This window comes from Monodelphis domestica, chromosome 3, assembly GCF_027887165.1.
Source record: "Monodelphis domestica isolate mMonDom1 chromosome 3, mMonDom1.pri, whole genome shotgun sequence".
Taxonomy (NCBI): domain Eukaryota; kingdom Metazoa; phylum Chordata; class Mammalia; order Didelphimorphia; family Didelphidae; genus Monodelphis; species Monodelphis domestica.
The window spans coordinates 170,080,066-170,107,883 of record NC_077229.1 but is presented as its reverse complement, the minus strand read 5'-3'; the positions used below and the strand labels follow the sequence as shown (position 1 = coordinate 170,107,883).

Here is a 27,818-nt window from a genome sequence, read left to right as displayed (position 1 = left end):
TATTCTATCATTCTTGGTCCTATGAGTGTGATGCATGGTGATGTTACTAGGTCAGTAAGATTTCTAGCACCCCACCCACTCCAAGTCACAGCCTGAGACTGTTACCATATCAAGTAAAATGAATACCAATAGGAAACAAATGGTTATCAGACCTGCCATTTCTGTGATTTAAGGCAAATGCTAATACAGTAATGCCTTTCAACTAATAGATTTTAATTGCAATCTGCTCTGCAATTTATAGTCAGTTGACTAAAGACCCAAATACTGAGTGATTTGCCCAGGGTGACAGGCCTTCCTCAGTTGTCCCCAGAAGTTAAAAATCAAATGCTCTTATCTACCAAACTGGCTTTTGACAAATATTATGACTATTAAATCATCAAAACAGATAACTGAAGACAAAAAAAGCCTTAAAATTATAAGTCAGGATAGAATCTTTTCTCTTACTAGAGTAAGAGAAATTACTATTCTCAAAGATCTATGGAACTGTGAAATATAAAAAGTCAGGATAGAATCTTTTCTCTTACTCTATTACTATTCTCAAAGATCTATGGAACTGTGAAATATGAAGTTAAGGCATAAAGATAGACTAAAGTGCATGAGTGAGATTCATATCATTATTTTGGCCACTTGAGCTTTTTTGGCTACTAACATGAGGCACACTATACTCCAGAGGAAAGGTGAGATCAAATCTTCATTCTCTGGATTATCTCAGTGTCATTTATAACTCAAACTCAGAACACTGAAAACAACTACTTTCAATTCTATTTTTAAAAAGTGGAAAGAACCTTTTCTTAAAGAGCACAAATCTGATCAAGTTACCATGTAATGTCTTAATATTTTTTTAATCTATTCTTGCCTCTTCATTTTGAGTAACTTTAAAAAGGGACACTATAGATTTAACACCTGAAGGTTCAACAAGCAACAGCTAATATGTAGACTTTCCAACTGAACACATGGCATCGTTAACTAAATTCCAGCTCAGTACTCTCAGACGCTAGCTACTTTAAAGCATGCCAATATAAACAGACTGAAAAGAGTATAAAAAAAGTCATTGTCCACTGTTTAAGGAATTTTTATTAAAGCAAGAATTTTATAATCCAAATTACGTTTCCTTGCTCAGCTATCAATTCTGTTATCTAAAACAGTGGTGATATTCTGAGCTTTTCCACAGTAAAGAATTACAAAATTAAAGAAAGGAATGCTTTAAATTTTTGTACTGTGCTGAAAATTCTTTTCCCCCCGGGTCTATAAAACATTAATTTGTTTTTATATTTTACTATTTTTTTGGGTTTTTTGTTTTTTCTTGTTTTTTGTTTTTAAATCAATAAGTAATCTAGGACTAGCATTAAGTCTGCTAGACCTGGCATTTGCTCGGTACATCAGGTTCAAAGTTTCCTTTCCTTTTTTTATTTATTTTATATTTTGCAATGTTTTTTCACAATATTTAAGTTTTTCGATGTTTAGATATTTTTCTTCGGTGAAGCAGAGGTTCCATTTCGTGGTCCCTGATCTTTCTGCAAGTTAAAAAAAAAAAAGTTGATCTCCTTTTTTGCAATAGGAAAGACTCTAAGCCAGGGGTCACCAATTTTTAGAATGTGTACCCAAAAGTAGAATGGCTGATATTCACAACCACTCAAATAGTTAAGTATGCCATCTTAATCTTAGATGGTCATTAATTTCCACCCACCATTATATCATAGGGCAAACTGTCTTGTAGGTAGCACTACCCTTTCCACCTAAGAAAAACCCATCAATTTGTTGTCCTTGGCTGGCAATACCTATTAAACTATCTGAGATAAGGTTATTTGACCCCATAAGTCTTTCTTCTGGCTGATATACCAAATAAATGAATGTGAGGCAGGAGGGCAACATGGTCCCTTATTTCAAACATAAAACTTTCTTCTTTCTCACTGTAATTAGTGATTCTAATGTAAAATAAAGAAAAGTAGCCAGAAGAATATTTTCCTACATAACACATTTTAAATTCTTCCTCTGGTTAAACTTTGGTGTCCCCCCCCCCCCCCCAAAGTACTTACTCTTAAACAGTTGGAACGCCAGTGGCACTGTTAACTGCTTTCTGGGCAGCTTCTTTAGCTTGGTGAGCTTGCAGTACAGCTACAGCTTCATCAACCTAAGGAGAATCAATTAATGGAATGAAGGGGGTTCTATCGGCTAACAAAATTCTTATTGTACTAACTCCCAGGGTGAAGTTAGTAATAATTACTTCATGGCTACAAAGGCAGGGATGACAGAAGCTCTACTACTATAGTAACCGTATCTTATTCTAGCTATGTTCCAATAGAGGCAATGGGGAGGAATATCCTTGTATATGACACCACAGAATAAGGGATAACTATATGCCTCATCAAATCTAATCCTTAAGCATATTATTTTCTACTACTGGATTATAGTTTTCTTAGTAAAGACCAGAAAAAAAACTAGAGCCTAGGTGAGAAACTGAAATTACCTTAGAACGGAGAGACTCAGGAGACTCAAGCATATGAAGAAGCTCAGAGTTGTCAATTTCTAGCAACATGCCAGTGATTTTACCAGCCAGAGTGGGGTGCATAGCCTGAATGAGTGGAAACAGCCGTTCACCTAAGGGGTTGGATGAATAAAAATACTTGAAATCCATTATTTTATGGTGGCATCTTTCAAAACTACAGAAGAAGCATATTAGTATTTGTGCTCTATATATGAAAAAATATAGGGAAAAACTGCTTTACTATTATTTCTTTCATGGAAAAATTTTCCCATGTGTCAAACTATCCATTAACTATCACCTAGTCACTACAGGGTAAATCAATTTTTCCTCCCATGAAAAGATCAACTAAACTTTTTTCCCCTCTCCATTTTGGGAAACTGAAAATCATGTCTTGAAATCTCTAGCCCAAGAAAAGGAATAAAGATCCTCTTTACATCTTGAGATGGATCACTTCAAATCAGTTTAAAATACCCTATTGCCTGCTTGGATGCCACTAAGACACTGGAAAATTCTCATTTTCCTCCTAAAAAGCATACTGCTTAGATCTCTAACCCTAAACTCCTTGATTTGTCATTAAATACAAGTGGATACATCAAAATCAAAGAAACTGAAATAAAATTCATGATTGGCTAAGTAAGATCCATACCCAACATCTGCTTTTGCTCTTGAGGAGGGGCGGATGCCAGCATGGAAGCAGTTAAAGGTTCCTGACCTTGCACATGAACAGCAGGCTAGAAATAAAATATTAATGAACAAATGCATAATTTTATAGTACCTTAGTATTTTTATGTACAGATGAAGGCATAATGTAGACTGCAAACAGGATACTTGAATATGAAATAAACTGGTAAAACCAGAATTTCCAAGGACCATAACCCATTCAAAAGTAACCACTGAACTCCCTTTACCCTTCCCTCCTGCAAACATTTCCACCAATATTCTGCTAAACTGCACACCAAAGAGGATAAAAGAAACTGAGGTGTCTTGGTTCTCTGACTAAAATCAAAGCAACTGGTTGTTAATCATCAGCTGTTTTTACCTATAAGTTCTGTAGCTGAGGAAAGTGATTATCACATGTTCTATTTTTTTCCTTTAAATTCTATCACAAGGTAATGCATGTTTGTTCATCTATTAGGAAAAAACCTGGCATTTCACTTGCTATTGAAAAATGGAGACAGATGCTAATAAACTTTTTTTAAATCACCCAAACTGCTTTATTATGCTGCTGCCTTCAGTTCCTGTCGGGATGGCCACCTTTTATAATCAGAATTAAATCCATACCTGCTGCATGGTAACCTGTGGTTGTGCATTAAGATGCTGTTGAGGATTGCGAACACCTGCAGCATACTTATACTGTGGAACTGTGCGGACAGCAGGAGTAGCTGCAGCAGCAGCAGCTGCGGGACGTGGACCCATCGTCTGAGTTGATGTGTTTGCTGGAGGTGGAAGGAAGAATTTTAAAATATTTTAACTAAACTTTATAACAATTAAAAAAAAAACTAGCTGTTACAGCCCAAAGACTAAACAATACCCACCAACACGCTGTGTTGACATGACTCGTGGAACCTGTGAAGAAGCTGGTCTCATTGTACTAAATGGCGGCCTAGGAGCTGCTGGGCGGATAGCACCGGGCATGTTCTGGAATGCTTAATTTAAAAATGCAGCCATGTATTACTCATATTATCAAGAGAATGCAGATTTACATTCTTTGAAACTCAAGTCTCATTTACTTCACATCTGAATAGATATATAAGGACAACAAAAATAAGTTCCATGTTGTTAGGAACATCTTCCTAACACTATTTTAAGACCACTAAATGGACTGTACCAAAATTCTTTCTAGTCAGCACAAAACACAGGTTTGAAGAGCAAACAAAACTAAGTTACAACTCTTTATTTTTAGGAAAATAAAGCCACTTAATAGATTCCTTAAGCACATGATCATTATGAAAAGGAGATAAAGGTAATCTTGACCATAATTTAGTGTGAAGAACTTAAAATTATTGATGTCCACTAAAGTAAAAGTATATTTCATAGAAGAAAAGGGCTTACGATGAGGTCTGGCACCCTGAGCAGTCCAGCGAGGACTTGGTCTGAGTTGAGCAATTTGGCTAGCAGGATAGTACGCAGCACGGTTCTGAGTCTTGGGAACAAAATTAAATCACTTAAAACAATCTCCAAATATCTCCAAAATACCCGTACCTATTAAGCAGGTACATCTCAACTAAACCCTCACTGGTAAAACACATCAACATATAAGCTTTAACTCTTATGTTATAAACTGACAAATGTTACATAACCTAATTTAAATCTAAGAGGATGTTCTTTTCTCTAGTACATACCTGAGGAATAGCTGCCATGAAGTAACCTGAAGGAGGCTGATAAGGGTTGATTACAGGGTTGGGCACAGCTCTGACGCTTGCCATTCTCTGCATATACTGGTTTGTGAGGTGAGCCTGCCGTTCCTCTTTGCGTTGGGCTAAAGCTACATACAATGGCTTAGTGGCAACAATCCTGCCATTCATTTCTGTGACTGCTTTGGTGGCTTCCTCTGGCGAAGAGAAACATACAAACCCAAACCCTTTGCTGCGGCCACCTTCCATCATCACCTTATCAAAAAAGGGGGAAAAACAGAAAAACCTCAGAAATTAAACACTATTCCAGAGAGGCAATAACAATCATGCACAAAGGGCTTTACACACACCACCTTGTTTATTTCTTCATTGTTCTTAGTTTTTAGACTTATTTTTGCAATGACAAAATTAGGATTCAGATGCCAAAATGCTTGTCTCCATGGTCACTGAGCCTCAAAGTGAAATGCTCCTTATGTCATACAAGGAACCACTCATGTCATTCATTGATTGCTCCTGAATAATCTGTATTCTGGGGTTTATTGCAGGTGTGTTCTAAACTCCTGGGAGATTATAATTAAATTACTTGTATTCTACATCCTATTTTTAGCCCAGTAAACCACCTAGGGTTGAAGTTTATTATTTTTCTAAACTCTCCAAAATGGGAAAAAGAAACATGAACTTCTCTTGTCAATTAATATTGTTGCACTCATGTTGTCACAAGATAGAAAAATTGTGGGAGCCTTAGTCTAGTTTTCATTCCATCATACCCAAGAACCACTAATGACACGCTATTATTTTCCTAGATACTGCATATTGGTATATATTGAAAATGTGTTCAAAGTCACTTATATTCTATGATAGCCAATTTTTAGTTCAGTGCAATATAAGGATGAGGTGCCTTTTTTGCTATAACCAACTTTGGAAAAGCCAAAGAAAATCTGCTTGTTAACTAATAACAAAACTGTGAATTAGTAATAAACAGTGTTTAATATTGATAATGGGAATAAAATAACCATTTGGCCAATTTTTCTTAACCCCCTGGGGATTTTGTTCACCAAACATCCATTTTATATTGTACTTTGCAATCAGATCCAATGAAATCTGTCCAATTTATCAATGATAGTGTGGACAAACCAAATTGCTTTTTTGGTGGAGATTACAAAGATTTGATTTTTCTATTTCAAACCCTCCCCCTAGCCACTGGTTAAGTAAGGCCCTAAGGTTTGAAACAGTTATGGAAATTTAGATTCCCATCTAAGTTAGGAAGTCATTTAATTATGAAAAGTCATTACACTATAGGCTTCCTTTTAGGAAATTTGGTTCACAAATGTATTCAACTTCCAATAGACCCAGGTACTAGACTAAGGGAAAAAATACTTCGGAAGCAGTTATACTTCTATACAAGCCTCAAATGTAAACTAGAAACCGGTGCATTTTTTCACCACAAAAGAATAGGTTCTTCGTGCTTAACAACAAATCTCATTTTATCCTCTTAACAACCCTGAAAGGTAGATGTTATTTACTAACCTTATTTTACAAAGCATTGAAGAAACAGGTAGGCTTGGCCAGGATCATACAGCTACCAATTTTAATTCAGACCTTCCCGACTCCCCAAATCCAGCATTGTACCACCTTAACTGCCTCTATTTTATCCAAATATTGGCTCTTAAAACCTTTGTGTATTATTGATTCTAGAAATTGCAGGTTCTCATGCTCCCTCCCCCACTCTAAATTAAATTATTTAAGTGCCCTATGCTTTCTCCAAATTCTATACTTCTGCCTTTTTTGCTGGATCTTCTACCACATCTTGAGGGAGTCTCTCCCAAGGCTCTGTTCCTGGGCATTCCCTTAGAACCCTCATAATCTTACCAGCTCCCAGTTTCAATTCTCATCTTACTACAGATGACTCAGATCTACTTGTCCTGACCTCCATCATGGTCCTATCTTCAACTGTCTACAGACATCTCAAACTAGATGTCCCCTGAATATCTTAAACTCAACATGTCAAGAATTTCATCTTCCCCAATTTCATACTCTCCCAATTCCCCTTATCTAATCAGTTGTGAAAAAGTCCATCATTACCAGGACATCCCATGCCTGGACAGTCTGTTGGTTGGGTCTTCCTGCTTTTAAGTCTTGCTCCACTCTACTCAGCTGTGGTACTGACCTTCCTAAAAAAGCACAAGTCTCTCTTTCTGCCCTTTCTTTCCAAATCAACCAACTCTAATGGCTTCTAGGATAAAATATAAAATCCTGTTTTTCAAAGCTCTAGAAACCTTTTCAGTCTTTACACCTTATTCACCCCATGTACAGTGCTACTGGACACCCTGATGTTCCACAGTACAGTACATTTCCTGACTGTCCTTCATGTCTACAAAGTTCCCCTTCTCCTGTCTCCTCCAAGCCCCAGATAAAAATCCTACCTTTTAAAGGAAATTTTTGCCAACCTCCCTTTTAACATTAGTGTTAGTCTTCTCTCAATTACCCTCAATTTATATTATGCATAACTAATCTGTACAGTTTTCTTCGTCTCACTCATCAGACTGTGAGCTCCTTGAGTAGGGAAATGTTGCAGGTTTTTTGCCTTTTTTATGTATTCCTAGGTACTTAATGCCATTTTTTAGAAATTATCAAGTATGATTCAGTTGTAGTGTAACAACAGACTTACAGATCAGAGATCTATGGTTGACGTTGATTAAAACTGTTTTGAAAAAAGTGTTTCTTAGAATGTATTTGTATCTACATATTTACTGTGATGAGTAATTAGATAATTCACTTAAATCCACCCACCTACAGATACATACAAAAATAAATTTTTCATATTTTAAAAAACCTAACACCCAAAGCTTTACCTTTGCACTAGTAATTGTACCAAATGGTGAGAATTCTTTTCGAAGACGCTCATCATCAATACCGTCATCAAGATTTTTCACGTACAAGTTCACACCCTAAAAAAAAAGTTAAGTGTAATAGTATTTAAGGAAAAAATCTTTAAGATGAGGATTCAAAAATGAATATACATGCTTAATTTCATCAAGTCTAATATATATTTATTAAGGAAACTTCAACTCTTACCTTCTGCCTTATAATCAATACTGTGTATTGGTTCCAAGGCAGAAGAATTCTAAGGCAGTGGGAGTTAAGTGACTTGCCCAGGATCACACAGCTAAATATCTGAGGTCAGATTTGAAGCTAGAACTTCCCAGTCACTGGGCCTGGCTTTCAATACAGCTATCCAGCTGCCCCCTATTCAGCAAATTTCAAGTGTTTTCCAAGTTTTATTCATTTTGTTCTTTAGGGCATTTCACTTCTCACTTTATCTCCATCCCCCACACCAATGTTACCTTCCAGTCTTAAGTTTTAAAATGAGAGATATTTAAAATATACTAAACCGAACCTGAATAGTTTCTTTTTTGCCATAGTGGCCATTTTCCCTCAAAAGAAAAAAATACTTATTCCCCATCCTGGCCTTAGTGGCTGTCAACTAAAAAGCAAAATAATTCAAACCTGGTATCTGGTGATCCTATCCTGCTTCATTTGTTCAAATTTGCGCTTAAGTTCCGTCTGTCGTTCTACTTTTTTCTGAGCTCGGCCAACATAAATTTGTTTTCCATTCAGTTCTTTTCCATTCATCTCATCTACAGCCTTAAAAGATTACAAAGTTATTTTAGACTTATATAGCAGTCTAATAAAATGATTAAGAATGAGCAATCAACTGGTCTACTTTTGAGTATCAGTGGACAATCAAAGCTTGTTTTGTAATTTAAAAAATTGTCGAATTCATATACATTAAAAACTGGTAAAAAAATACATTTCTCATGTAAAATATATGTATATAGAAATGTCTTCACAGTACCTAACTAACCTGTATGCCACAATCAGGATCCCAATACCCCACACACCACCTTTTTTTTTTACTTTGAGACTATTTGTCCTGTTTGCATTCAAGATGATCATTTGAGGAACATTAAAGTCTTACTTTCTGTGCATCTTCATGTCTTTCAAAGCTCACAAAGCCAAAGCCTTTGGATTTTCCACTTTCATCAGTCATTACTTTTACACTTAAAGCAGGTCCTTTAAAAAAAATTAACATAGTATTTATTTCAAAACTACTCAGAAGTAACTGAAAAGATAAAGAATTAAGTAGAGGGAAACTTTTAGCCAGAAAATATTGAAAAACACAGAAGTTCTAGTACCATAAGGTGACATGAACTAGCAAATGGAGACATTCTTTCCTTGACATATTTTTGCGAAGCCCTCTCCTTGTACAATTCTTTACTTCTCCAAAAGCCTTCCTGCTCCCATCTATAATGGATTTCAGACCAAATGTTCATTCTTTTTTATTCTATTAAAACACTACTTGAGTAGTTGTTTTTGTGAACTTAAGAAAAATAAATAACACTATTTATTACCATTGGCTAAGCCTTGCTCCAACTTGAAACAAATTACTTATGATGTATCCACAAGCTGTCTCATGTGTACAGGGAGTTTGACAGAACTGTTATACTTGGGTTTGCCACTTTTTAAACAAATTATCACTTCTTTAAACTGGTATTCCCATCTTCGTTTTTTGTCTAGAACTGTGTACAGGAAAAACTTCTAACATACACACTGGCCACTTACTAGCTTTAGAGTTAGTTGTCTCAAGTTATATGTTGTGTGCCTCATATTAACTGAGCTGATGATGTCATGGATAAGACTTCAAACCAGCTGTTTCTGACTCCAAGATCAGTTTCTCTAGACTCTCCCACTATGCTATAAAATGCAAGGTATTATACCCAATTAAAAAAAAAAATCTTCCTTAGCTTTTCAGACTTGCAAGCTTCCTAGAGTTAAGATGAGTGATGAATAAAACTACATTTTCCAGTGTTTTAAGTCAAGATAATCTGTGATTTTTGAGGGTTAAAGTTAATGAGATAGCACAGAAGATCTAAATTTATGAATAATGTGCCATTGCTCAAAATGTCACTATACACTTTACTAGCACAAAATTCCGTTCCTAACCCAAAACCAATAGCATTGCTTTTGTAAATTAAAAATGACTTTTTTTAAATTAATGCTATCCCAAAGCATTGAAATCATTTGCTAAATGCCATTATTTCTTAAATATCATAAAATTATAACTTCCAAAACTAATAACTGGAACATTTCCTGGTTAAGTAGGCTGGCTCCAATCACCTGATATTACTGTTGATTGTTAATTAGCATCACATTTACATGAACTTTTTCAGTAGACTGAAATGTTAGCTTAAACTGATATACAAATTATAGTTCAAATTTAAGAGCTAAATTGTGATATATCCCATAACATGTAAAATTTACAAAAAAATAACAATTAAGTTATAGCTTAAGAACTTTACAAGTGTAAAGAAATGCAACAATAGACATTACCAAACTTGCCAAAGAGCTCCTTAAGTCTTTCATCATCCATGTCCTCACCAAAATTTTTGATGTAAACATTGGTGAATTCTTTTGCTCTAGCTCCAAGTTCTGCTTCTCTTTCTTTACGGGATTTAAATCGACCAACAAAGCTAATTATAGAAATGTAAAGACCAATATTAGTTAGTTTTGTGCGGGTTTTTTTGTTCTTAGTTCAGAAGGAAGTTGTCTTGATTTTATGATGGTTAACAATCTTTATTAGTGTGGTTTGAATGTAAACTAGTGCAAAGCCAACCTCATTTTGAATAGATTTGAGGGGGAGGAGGTTCCCTGCTACTTTCCTATTAGCAACATCCTACAAAAATATATTAAACAAAATACACAATAATTAGGCATAATTTCCTATTTTTCTATGATGCCAATTCATGGGTTTTGTCCTTTTATGGCCATATTGTTTTAGGAAACATTAACTAATCCTAAAATGGAACAGTAGTGTCTCAACAGGAAGTATGTGGATTATGGAGTAACTTTTTACTAATAAAATCACTCATCGAGGGCAGCTGGGTAGCTCAGTGGATTGAGAACCAGGGCTAGAGATGGGAGATCCTAGGTTCAAATCCGGCCTCAGCCACTTCCTAGCTGTGTGACCTTGGGCTAGTCACTTGACCCCCATTGCCTAGCCCTTACCACTCTTCTGCCTTGGAGCCAATACACAGTATTGACTCCAAGATGGAAGAAGTAAGGGTTAAAAAAAAAGATAAAAAAAGAAAAAAAATCACTTATCTAGTAGTCTGAGCTTCCTGAGAAAAGGGACTATTTTGCTTTTCTTTATATTCTGAATCCCTAACAGTATCTGGCAAGATTGGCAAATGCTTAATGAACTTATTGAGGAAAAAATATACTGTGTTCTAGCACTGTGGAAGCACCTTTACAAATATCTTTTAAAAACTCACAACAACCCTGAGGAGGAATAGGTGCTACATTATCACAATTTCCTCAGTTGAGGAAATTGAGTGAAATAGATGTTAGCACTTCCCCAGCATTACACATAGCTAGTAAATTTCTGAGGCTGAATTTGAGCCTAGGTCTTCCCTGACCCCTGGGTCACCTTGCTACCTTTAAGATCAACTTATTGTATTATAAATCTTTGATCTGTCTAGCTCTATCACCTAGAACCCAAGGGATTCCCGACTAAAAATATCAGTAGGTGGTGCTGTAAATTTTAGTTTATTTCACTTATAACCCAAGTAAAAATACCTGGAAATTATCACTGTTTTTGAAATTTCTGGTCATTTTATAATAGGAAAAAAACCAAGGACTGTACTTCATTTGTCCACTAATATAAAAATGATTTGTCAAATGATTTTTTTAAAGTACATATAATATTCAAGATATTTCATTTTTGCTCTCATTCAGCTTCCAAATGGCAAAATTTCCCAACATGTAGACTTCTCCAATTGTGTTACTTTGAAGCAGACCTCCTCAGTGTTTCTAAATAAAATGTTTTGATTTTCTTTTGTATTGTAAGTAAAGATTGACTAAGTCTTGAAATAACTTCAGTCTTTTGGCATTTGTTTTACAACTTCAAAGGCTTCATTAATCTATTTAGTCAAAAATCACTGACAGAATTTTCATTTTAAATCATTTTTACTCAGTTTTCTTGCTTTAAAAGTGTCCGCTTTTTAATCTTTAAAACTTCTACTGTCACCAATTACTATCTTATAGACAATTTCAAAATTAAGTATTCAAATATATATACTTCCTTTGTTTTCATTTTGGATCACCTGTTCTAGATTTCCATATTTGATTAAGTCTTAACTTGCCACAATTTTTCCTCTCCATTCTATTTTCCCCATTGCAATTCTGCAGTATAGTTATTTTTTAAACTATAGTTTTGTATCAGTTGAATGTAAATCCCTTGGTGACAAGAACTTTTTTGGATTCTCTGTACCCCCAATGCCATTTCACAATTCCTTGCGCAGCATAGTAAGCACCAATATTTGTTGCTCATGATCCTGAATTTTTAAAATGAAGTTATCTTAGTCAAACTGAGTTATTTCCATTTTGAATTTCGGAATTAGGTGATTTCCCAAGGTCACCTGGAGCTCCCTCAGGTTACTTCCATAGCTTTTGCAACCCTGACTTGTCACTCAAATGGAGTCATACAGCTAAGGAACTGTCTGAGGCCAGATTTGATCTCAGGAAGACTGAGTCTTCCTAACTTTAGCCCTGGCACTCTATCCACTGTGTTCCCCTTGCCATCTCTGGCTGGTCCCAACGTGGTTAGACAAATTATGAAAACTAAAATGGCTATATACTTACACTTTGCGATCATTAAGAAGCATTCCATTCATTTTTTCAATAGCTCTTTCAGCAGCTTCTTGTGTCTCAAAGTGTACAAATCCATAGCCCTTTGACCCATTTTCATCACATACCACCTAAAAAAGTATTATCTTTTGTTACTAAAGTTGTTTTTCATTTAGTAGTTTCAAAGAATATTCTGATCCGTAATTTACCTCATCCAAGCATGACTAAACATTAAAAACGAATATATTCATTAACTGGAGTTTTAACTTACCTTACAAGAAAGGATGTTTCCAAAAGCAGAAAATGTATCATACAATGCTTTATTATCAATGGATTTATCCAAATTTTTGATGAATATATTGCCCACACCACTTTTACGTAGTGATGGATCACGTTGAGACCACATGATACGCACTGGCTTGCCCTTAATGACATCAAAATTCATTGTATCTAATGCTCGTTCAGCTGTGGGGTGAAAGGAAATAACAAATTATCTACACATTCTAAAATGCTTTGAAGGGAAATGAAATGCCCAGAACCTCAAAATGGTATCAGGTCAATGTTTCTTCCTATATATATAGCAGGCAATGGAGAAGCTGTCAAAGCTTTTAATCTGTTAAAAGTATGATAAAAACATCTCCGGCTGTTTCCCATGAACAAAAAAATGATATACAACAGAATTTTTAAATTATTGGCAGGTTATCTTCCTTCATCCAAGGTATTCTTCATCCAAGGTACATTCTTTTCTTAACAGAATAGAGCTACTATTTCCCAAAAATTTTCTCAATATTCAGATGATTAAAGGTATGTATTTATGGTAATTCTTATATGCTATACAACATCCTTCCCTTGATGTAATATAAATACTTCTCTACTTTTATAGTACAGTTTGCAATCCTAGGTAAAACATTATGAGTTGGCCCAAATCCTTACTAGACAGGTGAAACAAATACCACAAAATCAAGCATCAATTCTACAAATTAATTGCTTCAGTTGCAGTTGAGGTTTGACTTAGTCTGTTTTTGTATCTATAAGGTATTTCAGATAAGAAAAATCTAGGTCAAATCTTTAAAATCTAAAAATCCTTAGGCCAAAAAGGCCATAGGTGCCTCAAGTAGTATGACCTTTCCCCATAATATAAAGCATGAAAAAAAGCTAACTTTTTATGATGCCCCAGGCACTTTTCTACAAATGAAAGTTCCAGTTCCTACATTTTGGAAATCAGCTAGACAGCCCATTATCAATTGACCACACACATACTCAGTTTCTCCTGGTTTTAGCTGACTTTGCTTGAACCTCTTTTGAATGAGTCACCTCTTCCTATTTATTTGAAGCTAGCTGGTCACTCTCAAAGATTAGTGTATAAACCCATCCTATCAGGCAATATGTAACCAAAAAAGTCAGGTCTGAATGATATATGCTTAAAATTGACCCTAAAGCCTACAAATTGTAGAAAATCCCAATTGAGAAATGCTTCCTGTTGATTGGTTGCTGTACTGTTCTTTTAACTACTAGAAAGGACCAGTAATGTAAACAGAACCCTGTATCCATGGCAACCCACATCTTAGACTTTTCAAACAAATTTTTGTTTCTTTAAAACTTTTAAAGCTGTCCTTATGAACCACCTCCAATTTGCTGTTTTCTTGCTATTAGTGATAGCCAAATTACTATAACTTATTTTCGTCAACCAACTGCCAAAAGTAAACAAAAATCATTTAAACTACAAATCAAATATTTTGGGGAAAACCATTTAGTATCATTTACAATGCTTTTAAAGGCACAAAAAGGAAGAGGCAAATTCAAGTAATTGGTATTTTATAGAAAAATTATGCTAATCCATGACAGAAGCCTTCTTCCTCCTAATATAATTAAAATCCTCTTTCAAAGGAATCTGTAGATGAAAAACAAGTTTAAATAAAGCTTTCACATTTCAGAATTTTGTAGCATGTAAAAACTTTAAAAGTACCATTAAATAAAATTTAATTTTGAAAAAAAGATTCAGATGCCAGGCCACTTCTGTCAAGCTAACAATCTGATTAGCCACAAATCTGTTAAAACTTGGCTAAATTTTAGAGTTGAATTAAAAATATTTAGGATGGGGGTGACTACAATTGTTGATACATTTTACCCTTAGGAGTTTAAAAAAAGTTTTAATTCTAGAAATCATTTATTCAGACCACTGATACATGTTTCACAATCTTGGTTCCAGATGAATACCTACTTTAGTAGTAATTTCACATCAAAATAAAATTCCACTACTACTCTTTAGGTAATGGTGTTTTAGTACTAAGCAATGAAACTTTGTAACAGAAGAAACCTCAAAGTCACATCATCAGGTGAAACAGAAAGCAAAGAAAATATTGAGGAAATTTCTCAACAGCTTGAAATCAACCAGATACAAGTTGATATATCGTTTTGAACTTTGATATTTACATTGATGGCCAGCCCCTTTTCTGAAGCCGAAGGGGAATGTAGGGGAAAGAGTGCCTTCCAGAGACAGCCCCTTACCTCTACTATTCCCAACCCCCACATACTTCCCAATGAGCTTTAATCAAGTTACCGTCGGGGAAATATGCCTATCAAGGCCCAGAGCTCCCCCTCGTTGAATTTCAGCAGACGTAGGCCTCGGGCCTAAGGGTTACAGAGTTCAACACGTGGTATGTATTTGGGGACACCTGATTTCTTTGGCATGAACACTTTTCCTGGGCTTCTCGAAGCTTGAGTCCCCCCGTATACCTGAGGAGTCATATCACTGGCAGCTGTGGAATGGGCCGGCGCCCAACGCCCCAAACCAGCAAAACCCACGCCTTGGAGGGGGAGGGCTAGGGAAACACAGGCTCCCAACCCCCAAAGCTCCGCGTCATCAAAGTTTGGAAGTGGCTTTGCGGCCGAGAAAATGGTCGCAAAGAAGGAAGTGCTCCGGGCGAGGGGCGTGTGGGTGCCGCGTGTGTGTGTGTGTGTGAACATGGCTCCAGGGACAGTCCAGTCCGGACTCGTCTTTTTCCAACTTGGACCCCAAACCTTGGCCCACCCGCGCCCCCAGTTCTTCTCTCACCCCCTAAGGAGCTTCCCTCCCAAACTGTCCCCGCGGACTCCCTCCCCCATCCGGTCCATAGCTCCCTCGTGGCCTCCCTGTCCCCGATCCCGTCCCTCCCGGCCCCAGGCTCTCACCGTCCGCCGGCTGCTGGAAGTTGACATAAGCGTAGCCCAGGGAGCGGCGGGTGATCATGTCCCTGCAGACCCGGATGGAGAGGATGGGCCCGGCCGGGCTGAACTTCTCGTAGAGCATCGCCTCGGTCACATCGGGGTGCAGATCCCCCACGTAGAGCGAGGCCATAGGGTAGCTGGGGGCGCTGGGGTTCATCTCGGCGCCGCCGCCCGAAGGGCCACAAGCCGCGAACTTTCCGTGGGAAGAGGTAGGGGAGTGTGGGGGGCCGGAATCTGGAGCCGGGGGGGCTGGGAAGGAGGGGAGAGGGCAAGCGCAGAGGGACAAAAATCAACCGGAATCGAAAACTACTCAACGGCCACGGAACGGGTACGATCCGCCGCCGGCTACCGGTGCTGCTTGCTCAGGGGCTGGCTCGGGAGGTGGCTGTGGTCCTGGCGGCGGGGAAGGCCTGTCTCTTCGTTCCCTCTCGGAGCTGCTGCGGGGCCGCGGGCGGCGGGTCGGTCTCGGCTGCTTCACCGGGTTATTTTATAAAAGAGGAAAAAAAATAAAAGTCTCCGGCGGGGGAGACGCGGATTTTTTATGATTTTTTTGTGGGTTTTTTAAAAGATTTTTTTGTATTTTTTTGTATTTTTTTAATAATAAATGTGTGTTCCGGGCCCGGAGCACACACTCCGCACTCACAGCACTAACCGCCGGGGAGAAGGGGACGCGCCGCCTCCCGCACCCTCTACTTATACCCGGCGTCGTACTCGCCCCGCCCCCGCGCGTCTGACGCCGGCGCCCGGCGCGAGCGTCAGTCCAGAAGGAGGGGGAGGACGAGAAGGAAGACGAAGAGGAGGAGGGGAGAGAAAAAGAGGAGGAGAGGAAAGAGCAGAGAGGAGAGGGAGAGGCCGTGGCGGCGGCTGCGGGTGTGGGGAGGGGTGGGGTGGAGAGGACAAGGGGGTGGGGTCGCCGCGCATGCGTCAGAGGATGGGGCGGAGCGAGCGTCGACACGGGGCTGGGGGAGGGGCGACTCCCTGGCGGAGGAGGTCCCTGATCCACCCTCCACTAGGGGAAGCGTTAACCCGTCACAGCGGCGGTGGGCGGCGCGTGGGGGCTTCCTGGTTCCCTCGCTCTAACCACCCCCCACGTGCTGCGGCCTCCAGCCCCCTTCTCAGAGCCTCCCCTCCTCCCTTCCCCAGCCCCGGGTGCGCCCTACCCCGGGACTTGTCCCACCCCCTCTTCTACCTACACCCCTCCCCCCCTCCTTCCCGGCTAGTGCCTCTCCTGGTGTAGAGGGCGCCTAGAGGCCAATCCCCAGCCCTGAAATATGCATGGGACGGAGCAGCGAGCGGCTCCCGGTTACCCCAGGCCGGCCAGACTACGAGTCCCAGCCTGCAGCGCTTCCCCCGCTCTGGCGACCCCAAGAGGCGGCGCGGCGCGGCGCCGGCCGGGATCCGTAGTCCAACGGCCACATCTCCCGCCCTCCCCCCGGCGGGCGGGCAGCGAACGTCCGAGGCGTGAGGGAGCCGCCCGCTGCCTCGGGCCGTGCGGAGCCCGGCTCCCTCCCTTGGGCCCCGAGGAGCCCCGACTCACCGCACCCCCACCCCCACCGCCACCTCCCGCGTCCGGACTTCCGTCTTCGGTTAAACGGTCGCCCACGCTAGCCGCCCCAATGGGGAGACCCTTTCCACGGGGCCGGGGATGTGGGGGAGGGGGCGCGTGACAACCAGCACGTGCCCATCCCGGGCTCGTTAAAGGTCACGTTCCTGAGCCATAAACTGAACCCTCAGGACCCCCTTTTTTCCTTCATCTCCCAGCCTGGGATGACAGCCCCAGTTCCCACACGGCCACCACGAACTTGCAATTTGATGGCTCTATTTGGAGAAAGATTTACACATCGGGCTTTAATTTGCTCTTCGGGATTTCATTTCATGGAGGAGTTTGCTCCTCCTGAGGCAGAAGTCCCTTTTTGGGGGGGTTGGGGGGAGTCATGGACCTCTTTGGCAGTCTGAAGCCTTTGGATCTCTTCTTAGTGTTTTTAAATGCAGGGGTGGGGGGCGGGGACCATAGGAAGCTGTATTAGCATACAGTTAAAATTTTTTAAAGTTTTATGGACTCGAGTAAGACTGCCTGTCCTGTGTCCTGAAGATCGACTGTTACCTTAACTGTGCAGCCTGGCAGACATGTATTTCAATTCTGTTCAGCCTACGTCAAGTGCTTTCTGTGTATGAGCAAGATTGTGGGCCGGCCTGTTGATTTTTTATTCCTAATAAGGCAGCTGACAGTTTTTCACAGTATTTTAAAGACCCAGATCATGTGAAAAGTGAATGACGTTTTCCCTGTTCCCCAAGAACTCAGGCTATTGAGAACTGTCACCTAGGAAAAATGGAAATACTAAATAGTAAAGCGTTAAAAGTAATTTCTAAAAATTAACCATTAGCAATACTAAATATCAAATACTAGAAGACTAATTACCATAATGGCTTTGTTATTACAAGGTTGGGTATCCTTATAATGCAAAAAAAAACAAACAAACCCAAAACAATTCAAAAAGCAAACCAATAAGCCCCTGAATTGCAAACTCCATCAGGGTTCTTTTACTTTCTTGAAGCAAACTACATGCAGTTATCTACTCAGAAGTTAATTCATGGTTTCTCGTATGCATTTCACAGTTAACCAGTTCACCCTCATTTTGAAGTAAAAATAAAATAGCTTTGGGGAAGACAATATTATAATAATTGGAATGTTGGCAGTGAATTGCTGAAAGGCTAGGGAACTTTATCTGATTTCAGTCTCTCTTACTTGAGTTACCTTTAGCTTTCTCTGATCATCAGTTTCCTCATTTTTATAAATAGGATATTCAGCTAAGTAATCTCCGACATCCTTTTCTGCACTAACCTATGACTGATCTTGTGCCTGGTTGGTAGTTTATTTGAAATTTCCTGTAAATAATTGAGTTTATAGTAGTAAGTAAAATTGTAAGTTGGTGTACTTAGGCAAACAATGAAGCATAACTTGTTTCTACTTTGAAAGAAGGGAGACTGCTATTATAAAATGATAAAATTGAATTTATAAAGCTCTTTACAACTTACAAAGCATTCTTTACAACAATCTTTTGAGACTAATTTAGAATTATTATCCAGTTTTTATAGATAAAGAAAAGGAGAGTCAGAGAAATTGCTGCAGTAACCCCATAAATGACAGATAGACCTGTCCCAGATCTTTTGACTGAAGTCTTACGTTCTTTCCCTCCTAGCCCTACCATTAGACTTTTGTATAGAAATCTGTATCAACAAAATTATTTTTAAATGCTCACTTGGCAGAAAATGTATTAGGTGACCTAGGGAACCACAAAAGAAACAGATACATTCTCTATGCTCAAGTAGTTTTCTGTAGGTTCCTTTAAAAGATGTTTTATAATTATGAGGTTAATAAATAAATAAAATAAATAAAACAGTTATGCCATTATAAATATAAGGCAAAAATTAATTCAAATCTTTCTTTTGTAGAATTAAAAGTGAGGGGGAAAAAGAATTTAAGACATACCCTAATATGATAATTTTGTATTAAGTATGACTTATTAAAATAAAGATACCTCAAATTTCATAATTCATAGTTTAAAAGAAAAAAAATTATTGTATTTAAGGATTGTATTTTCATCAATAAGGATCGCCCTCCACCTTAGACTTTTCCAAACTATAAACTGTCTTGTAGAGTTGTGGCCCAAAATTTTATTGCTCTGTGGCCAAGCTAGATCAAACTACTTTGAATTTACCATAGACTTGTTCTTGGAATGCAGACATAGTCTGTTATCTCTCCTTTCTTGAAGCCTTTCCTGGCATGGTAGGACCAAATTTGGACTCCATTTGTATAATGTTCAAGACCCTGGGATCTCCCATACCCTTTGAGGTAGCATTAGAGCAAGACTTTTGTGTTAATATTCTTATTAGTTTATTGATAGAGAATGTTTTAGAAGCCTCCCAGAACTGATTCAATATTGATTAATTCATGTGGTTATATATATTTCTGGATTTAGAGTTGGAGAACCAAGGTTTGATTAATGGGTGTAATTGGTTCTTAATAGCTCTTATTTTTTACAATACAATAAAGCCAATGGGCATAAAGGAAAATAAATCAACTATTTGTACTTCTTATATTCTATTTCTCCATCAACTCCTTTTTTAGCATCATTTTCATTTTCAGTTCACTTTTTAAAAAAATCAGTGCTATCTATGTTTATCTGGTTTCACTATATTTAATTTTAGATTGCAAGCTGTGGGACAGAATAATTACTCTATGTGTATACAGCATCACACTGTGGGTCCCTAAGAATGTATACTGACACCATCACCATTGAGTTTTCAGCTTGATGCAGTTGACTTCAGTTATCTAGAGAATTTTTATCATTTAAAGTTTCTTAGATTTTTATAGATAATTTTCAGGCCACTGGTAATTAGAAGAGCACCTAAAATATTCATAAGATTCTGTATAATATAAAAGACATGGTCATTGACTGTTTTAATGATGTCTTCAACTACTCTTTGTGACTAAGAAGAGGTCCCAGGAAAGGAAAATCTTTGGAGGGGGATACTTAAAAAATATTCCTTTAGTAAAGAAATAATGTACTCATAGTAAATAATAATACTAAAAATGCGATGTGGGGTACTTTAGGATTTGCATACATTTTTCTTTTGATCCTCACACTTACCTAGAAGATATTAGGGACCAAATTCTTAGGTATTCAGAAGGTTTATATTTTGCATGTGATAGCCTGAAGGGCATTCATTCTAATGAGTAGGATTTTCAGATAATAATTATAGTGTTAGAAAGGACCTTAGAGGGATTTATTTCACAAATGAGGAAACTAAGATTGACAAACCCTGGTTCTCCAACTGAATCCAGAGGTCTTTCCATTGCACCACTACCCCATCTAATGATTTTTTTAAAAATCCTCATCTTCTTCAAATTTATTCTAAGTATAGGTTTCCAGGCAAAAGAACAGTAAGGGCTAGGCATTTGGGGTTCAATGATTTGCCTAGGGTCACTCAGCTAGAAAGTATTTGAAGTCAAATTTAAACCAAGAAACTCCTATCTCCAGGCCTGGCTCTCAATCCAATGAGCCACCTACCTGCTCCACTCCTAATGATTGATGAATGAATAATTTTTTTGTAAGGTACTTAACAGATGCCAAGGTTCAATCTTAGTCAATTGATTGGTTGATTGAAATAAGAATAAGAACTTACTAAAGTGTGCCAAATCCTAGGAATACAGAGACTCTATCCTCAAGAATTTATATCCTAATAATAGGAAACAGTATTCATAGGAAAGTGGGGACCAGAGATATTTGGTGTTTGTTTGGTTACTCAGACACTACAAGCTGTGTTATCTTGACCGATTACTAAACCTGTTTGCCTTAGTTTCCCCAATTATAAAAAAGGGATTATAGTAGCACTTATCTCTCAAGGTTATGGTGAGGTGAGCATCAAATGAGATAATATTTGTAAAGAACATAGCTCAGTATCTGGACACAGAAGATGCTTAATTAATGGTTATTTTCTTCATTTCCTCAGGGAGACCAACCAGCAAGCCATTGCTATACTTCAGGTGTGAGGGAATGAGGACATACAACAGGCTGATGGCAATGTCAGAAGAGAAAAAGGGGTATATATATGTGTGTGTGTGTGTGTGTGTGTGTGTGTGTGTTATATGAAAGTAGAAATGAATTGCTATCAGGACCTTAAATCTGGATTAGGATTTATCCCCGGCTACTGCTTAAGCCAAGATAGTGAGTCTGTCATCCAAAGACCTATGTGATCTTAGACAAATGACTTGTAAAATGACTTCTAAAGCTAGGTTCTGTAATATTGGGAAGGCTGTTCTCTGTTATCTAAGGATCAACTTTGCTAAGTTTGGAGAGGCACAGAAGATCTGGACTCTGGTAACTAAATCCTGTCTCTGCCCTGTGAGTGAGTACCTGGGTGGCCTTTTCTGTATACCTTAAGTAAATCACTTCACCTTATTTTCTGTATCTGTAAATTGAGGGAATGTCCTATATGGTCTCTAACAGCCAAAACTATGTTCTTATGAACTTTAGGAAACCATTTCCTAAGGCAGAGAGGAGTTAATTGATGGAAGGTTTATCCTCATCAATGAAATGAAACTGTTTCATGTCTCTCCCCTTGCTCTATATTTTGTGGAGGAACAGGCTCCTGTCAACTTTTGTTGCAGGTAAAATGGGAGTTCACCTAGGTCACATATCATCTCCTCATTCATAATCTCCCAGCTGTTTTCTTATCTGATTTCATAGAATTTTATACTCCTCTGGGAAGTTGTCATAATCTTATTTGTATTATGTCTATCTTGTTGGTTGGTTGTTTTCCTTTGCACTTGAAGAGGACCAAAATGACATCATTGGTGATGTCTTTTGCCTCACCAGTAAATCAGATTTAAGTGAGGCAGAATTGTACAAAGTCATCAGCCTCATTCTCTTTTCCAGAGTTATTGAAGTGCAATAATAAAAGTCAAGATGATTGGTGATAGTGTGGGATGCAATGGACAACCTGGGGCTTTTTCAAAGCCTAACTGAGCTCTAAGCACTCCATAGTGCCTACTTCCACCACCTTTCATGGCCATGGGAACAAATTGTTCTTATCCATCCATTCTATAGGGGGGAGCCTTTACATGCCTGAATAAACATCCCTCTACTTCACTAATGGGTTTGAGGCCTGTTTTGTCAACCTCAATCTCATTTATCTGTGGTTGTCAGGGCATGGCTGCTGTGCATGCTACAGCTTCTTGGAGCTGTAGGTTGGGCTGGATAGCAGTGCCAGGGGAGGAAGAGCAGGCAGGAAAAGGGCTCTGAACAAGCTGTATACCCATTTATCTTGAAGCCTCCACTAAAACCCTATTCTAGTTATTCATTATGTTAGGAATATTTATATTGGTAAAATCAGGAATCCTTTAAAATGATCAGTAATAATAATCTGTATGTGTTTTTCTTTACTACTAGAGTGTAAGCTTTTTTGGAGACAGGAACAATTTATTATTTGTCTTTACATCTGGCCCAACCCTTAGCACATTGAGGTGTACATAGTAAGCATTCTTTAGTAGTGAATAAATAAATGCCTCAGAATGTCGGTATTTTGTAGTAATTACTACAGATGCAAGTTCAGATTAGTTTACCAAATAGTAATCAGGATCTGAGAAATCAATTAATAAATGTATAAAAGGCTATTTTATTTATTAATTTTTAAAAAGACTAAACTTCCCTTACTAGACTTGGCTATGCACAATTTATTTTTAGTGGAAGATATATTTGGCAAGCTTACAATTATTTAGAAATTATTTGCATAGCCGTGCCTTCTAGGTAAAATTGTATTAAAAGGTAATTTGATGACAATAGAATTAGAAAGAAAGGGATTAGAATTTTTTGAGGAATATCAGTTAACAATCAATCAATAAACAAACATTTATTTAGCTTTATGTGTCTGATATCATCCCTGCCCTCAAAGAGTTTATTTCTATAAGGGAGTCAATATGTAAGTAATAAGGAGATATTAGATACTGAGTAGATGAAAGCAATCTTAAAAATAATAACAAATAACAGCTATGGTCTTTATATATTTCTATAAATTGTGACTATGGAGTCAATGGCCTTTCTCCACAGTAGGGATATTTCTTGTCTAGACAACTAATATTAGAATTGGAGTACTCAGTGTTTTGGTCAGTGCTAGACATATTGGCAAAAGTCTTATTCTCTGGTTCTCTTTTTTCTAGATTCTAAGTGGGATATAACCCCTTTGTTTTCTGTATATATTTTGTTCCTATATTCAGTATAGATGGTATTTTTATCATAAGACTTATTTCATCAGTGTAAGGAACTTTTGGGTGTCAAGATGCTCTCCATTCAGATGAATATTCTTCTAACTCAGTCTACAGAAAGTTGACTAGGACATTGAAAGGTTAAATGACTTGTCCCATAGTAAGTACCTAAAAATACTTGCTACTTTCTTTCTTTCTTTTTTTTTTTTGTATCTAGGCTACTCTCAGGTACTCTTGCCTTTGGCTATTAAATCTAGGTCTTTCCTAACCATTTTAGACTATGGCTAGTTCAGGTACCAGGTGAGTGACAGGGCATAAATCCTCTCCCCTTCTCCAAAATTTCTATAAGCACCCTGTGATTCTGTAGTTCAGTGGAAGTTCTAGGACTTAGGTTCAGTGTGTCCTCCCAAATTCATCCTTCTACCTCCATTAAAGACCCTTATTATTAGTTTTTTTAAAATGCTTGCTGTGGGGTAGCTAGGTATTATAGCAGATAGAGCGCTAGACCTGGAAGCGGGAGGATCTGGGTTCAAATATGGACTCTGATGCTTCCTAGCTGACTGGGCAAGTCACTTAGCCCTAGTTGCCTAGCTCTTGCCATTCTTCTATCTTAGAATTGATACTAAGGCATGGGTTTAAAAAGAAAAAAAGTGTGTACCTTGTCTGCCTGCCTTCCTTTCCAATATCACTTGTCACAGACAAAACTCAGGTCTTCTTGTCTCTAAGGATAGTTCTGTATCCATTAGACTCTTTTGATATACAATAGTTAATTAAATTATAACCTAATTAAATGGCCATTTTAAAAAAAGTAATAGATTTTGGATAGTTTTTGTTTTTCTAGGACTTAGGTTTCCTCATTTTCTTCCCTTCCTCTGTCAAAACTCTCATAATTAAGAATTAGCAAGAAAAAATAAAAGGAGAAAAATTAGCAAAATCGATCAACACATCCAAAAAAAATCGTATCCCTCTACCTCTACAAAGGAGAAGTGAGAGAGAAGGATGTGTCTTCCCATATTACTTCATTGGGACCAAGCTTGCCTTTTACACTTTTGTAACTTTCAGTTTCAATTGTTTTGTGGTTTGTTCTTTCCATTTACATTGTTGCAATTATTGTATATATTATTTTACTGGCTCTGTTATCAGTTAACAAAAGTCTTTTCATGCTTTTCTGTTTTCTCATATTCCTCAGTTCTTAAGCAATAGCTAACATTTATATAGTGCTTACCATGTGCAGGTACTGTGCTGAGAACTTTACAATTATTATCTCTTCACTATTCCATTACCTTCATCTATCATAATTTGTTATGCTAGTCCCATTTCTCAAGTGATAGACATCTACTTTGTTTCTAGTTCTTTATTGTTCCCAAAAGTGCTTCTGTAAATATTTAGGTATAAATGGATCTTTACTTTTTGTCAGTGGCCTGCTCAGGGTATATACCTAGCAATCAAATTTCAGGGTTAAATTGGAAATCAAATTTCAGTCACTTTATCTGAATAATTAGAAATTGCTTTCCATTATGGTAGATTAGGTCACAATTCCACTAATAATATACTAATATCTTTTTTTCCAGATTTACACATTTTGTATATTTCTGGTCATTTTACAATTGTATTTTCTCATTTTCTGACCTATAAGGTACATGGAAATTGTTATAATGTTCATTCAAAACGCAACAATGACACATACGGTGAGATATCTACAAAATGTAATTAACATATCCTAAAAGTTTAGAAGATAATGTAACTCATTTAGCAATCCATGATTTTTGTTTTCAAAACAAACTTCCCTTTCCTAAACTCTCAAGTTGGAAACTGGGAAGATTTTCTTTTCATTGAAAGATCAGAAGTTATGATTCACACCTGTTCCACCATGGACATCCCTTGAGCCCACATTCCTAGGCAGTTTTTCAGCCTGCCTTTGATAAGTGAAGATTCTCATTTTAGTCTGTAAAAACTGAAATGTCAAACTTGTGCTCTTCTTTGCCTAGAAAATCTTATGTATTCTTTAATTTTTAACAAAAATTAAATTTATAACAGGTGGTCACTAAAACTACAGCTTCCCAAATGGACCACCATAAGCACAGATATCACTATTATTCCTAGGTCTGTAACCTATGTCACACAATTGCAGACTAAACATTGGGAAGAAACTGAGGCTATGACTTCTGTGCCTTAGGGGTGAAGTTGAGGAATTTGAAACTTGTGCCAGTCTTTCTACAACCCTCCAATATTGACTATTTCTGTGTTTTGTTGTCTTTGCTTGATTAGGGAGCATGAAGTGAAGCCTCAGAATTGTTTCAATTTGTAATTCTTTTTATTATCGGTAGAATGTTTTTTCATATTAATAGTTTACAATTTTTCTTTTGAGAAGTTTTTGTTCATAGCCTTTGACCAATTCTTGATGAAATTTAGGAACCACGATATGATGAGTAATTTCAGCATCTAATAGATGCCACCAAGACTATAGAATTTAGAGATAGAAGGGACCATAAAGGGTCAGTATTATACCAAGAAAACCAAGTACCACGGTCAGGGTCCAGCCCCATTCGCAACTCCAGGGTTCCCGACAGGTGGCTAGTGATCAGTCAAAATAAATAAAATAAAATAAATAACAAACAGAAGAAAGCTTAATCATTATAGCCATGGGACTGCTTTGCACCTAACAGCTTGTGAATCTTAAAACTGCTCAAACTCTACCTTAGAACATTTGGTTAAGGCTATTCCTCATTTAGACAATAGAAGTACTTGATCAGGAATGTATTGGGAACTTTAAAATTACTCCACCCATACTTAGACATATGTATAGGGGAAGATAAAGTTGTAAAACTCCTTAGTGAACTATGAAGGTACTTAACTAATACTTATAGTGAGGCCAAAAGCCCTTAAGCTAGGTCTATTTTTAGATCTAATACAAAAGGGTGCTAAGTACCTATGAAGGTCAAATTAATCACTAAAAGGTCAGGCAACTTGCAAGGGACAACCTTAGCAAAGAGGTGTGAAATACTCAGAAGTTTTAGTCTACCCAGAGAAGGTGATAACAAGATGTGAATTAAGAATTCCTTTGGAATTCTTTGGAAATTGTCCTTTGGAAAATGTCTAGTGTGATTGGTAGATGTGAAAACTTAGGGGAGGTGACATAGGAGAAAATTCTCTTTAAAAGGAGCTGTCTAAACCAGTTCAGGGGAGTTCGGATCAGTTGAGCTCAGGAGCTGAACTGGAAGGTCTCTCTGAACACTAGAGTTTTGCTTGGGACAATCTTGTGGTGAGTGATTAAAGAATTACTTAGTTTTTTCTCTTAAAAGAAAGGCCTAGGCCCTAGCCTTCCTATTATTTCCTTTTACTCTGTCTCTCTCCCTTTCTTTAATTCCTTCATTCATATTAATTAAAATCTTCATAAAACCCAGCTGACTTGGGTATTTCATATTTGGGAATTTTTCCCATGGCAACCACTTATTTTTTATTTAAATCAAGACACTAAAAATTATCTTTACAGTTTGGCAATTAACAGTCTTGAACCCACATTTTCACGGTCACAATTTATGGCAACCACTCTTTTGTCTGTAACAAGCTGCTCCACATTCCCAGGCTTGATTTTTTTATACCCATTTTCTTGGCATGCATATTGCATTACCTAACACACATATTCAAAGAGAGATAATTAGAAAAGTGATACATTAACTTTTAACAAATCACTTGATTAACATTCTATATTCTTATATTGTGATTACAGAAAGAATAAAGGTTACACACAAGATAAGTGATTTCGTCACAGGTGGCTTACCAGGGAGTTTGAGTTGCTGATTTGTGTAATTGAGTCACTGAGGCATATTGAAGCTTAGTGTACCTGTATTGTACCTGTATGAATTGTATGGGCCTCTATGATTGATCTGTGTGCTGGCTTCATGAGAAAGTTTTGGGCTTGGCCTGTAGCTACAGTTTTGCTGGGAATCATGTACCTAAATAAAAGTTAACCCATGATAGTTTTTGGGTTTGGGTTTGAGGGTCTGATCTTTTGGTGATGTTTTGGGGAATTAGGGTACAGGTGTTTTGCTCTTGCATTATTTCTTTTGAGACTAGGTGGAATAATAATCATGTCAATTCATAGGTAGGGGCATTGCTGAAAGAGGTCATGTAAAGGGGATAGAGTGGGCAGTCACATCTTGCCAAGAACCACTCTGTGGTCTCCCCAGCTACCACATGTGACTCTGTCAAGGCGTCGTGGTCTGATTACCCCCAGCAACCAAGGCCTGGAGAAATGAAATGATTTGTTTTAGATCATAGAGGTAAATAAGTAGTAGTTCCAAATGATAGTTTAGTATCC

General features: G+C 37.8%; 1 protein-coding gene and 1 long non-coding RNA gene across 4 annotated transcripts in view; one reads left to right on the top strand and one right to left on the bottom strand.

Annotated features, from left to right (window-relative positions):
* Positions 1–1,051: 1,051 nt before the first annotated feature.
* PABPC1 (poly(A) binding protein cytoplasmic 1) lies at positions 1,052–17,329 on the bottom strand. Of its 2 annotated transcripts, none has more exons than XM_056823256.1 (16): positions 17,270–17,329; positions 15,697–16,204; positions 12,797–12,990; positions 12,541–12,656; positions 10,231–10,370; positions 8,819–8,913; positions 8,347–8,484; positions 7,692–7,787; positions 4,828–5,094; positions 4,538–4,628; positions 4,021–4,131; positions 3,767–3,921; positions 3,132–3,216; positions 2,468–2,598; positions 2,037–2,131; positions 1,052–1,514 (listed from the first exon to the last, which is right to left on the bottom strand). In XM_056823256.1, exons 2-15 carry the CDS (start codon positions 15,887–15,889, stop codon positions 2,039–2,041), a joined length of 1,905 nt encoding a protein of 634 aa, XP_056679234.1. In that variant the 5' UTR covers positions 15,890–16,204; positions 17,270–17,329; the 3' UTR covers positions 1,052–1,514; positions 2,037–2,038. The 2 variants fall into 2 exon arrangements, with proteins under 2 accessions (XP_056679234.1, XP_056679235.1); XM_056823257.1 differs by lacking the exon at positions 17,270–17,329 and adding an exon at positions 17,040–17,180.
* LOC103094018 (uncharacterized) overlaps positions 17,239–27,818 on the top strand; it is a 75,875-nt gene continuing 65,295 nt past the window's right edge. For both annotated transcript variants that reach the window (XR_008917545.1, XR_001629096.2), the window contains exon 1: positions 17,239–21,337. This is a non-coding gene — a long non-coding RNA (uncharacterized LOC103094018). The remainder of the gene's footprint in view (positions 21,338–27,818) is intronic.

Bases quoted from the DNA above. Each gene is read 5' to 3' on its own strand.
- PABPC1 (XM_056823256.1), bottom strand. From the start codon at position 15,889: ATGAACCCCAGCGCCCCCAGCTACCCTATGGCCTCGCTCTACGTGGGG. The intron at 12,991-15,696 runs GTGAGAGCCTGG...TTCACCCCACAG, and splicing joins CTTCCAGCAGCCGGCGGACG to CTGAACGAGCATTAGATACA. The intron at 3,922-4,020 runs GTGGGTATTGTT...TTCCACCTCCAG, and splicing joins CATGTCAACACAGCGTGTTG to CAAACACATCAACTCAGACG.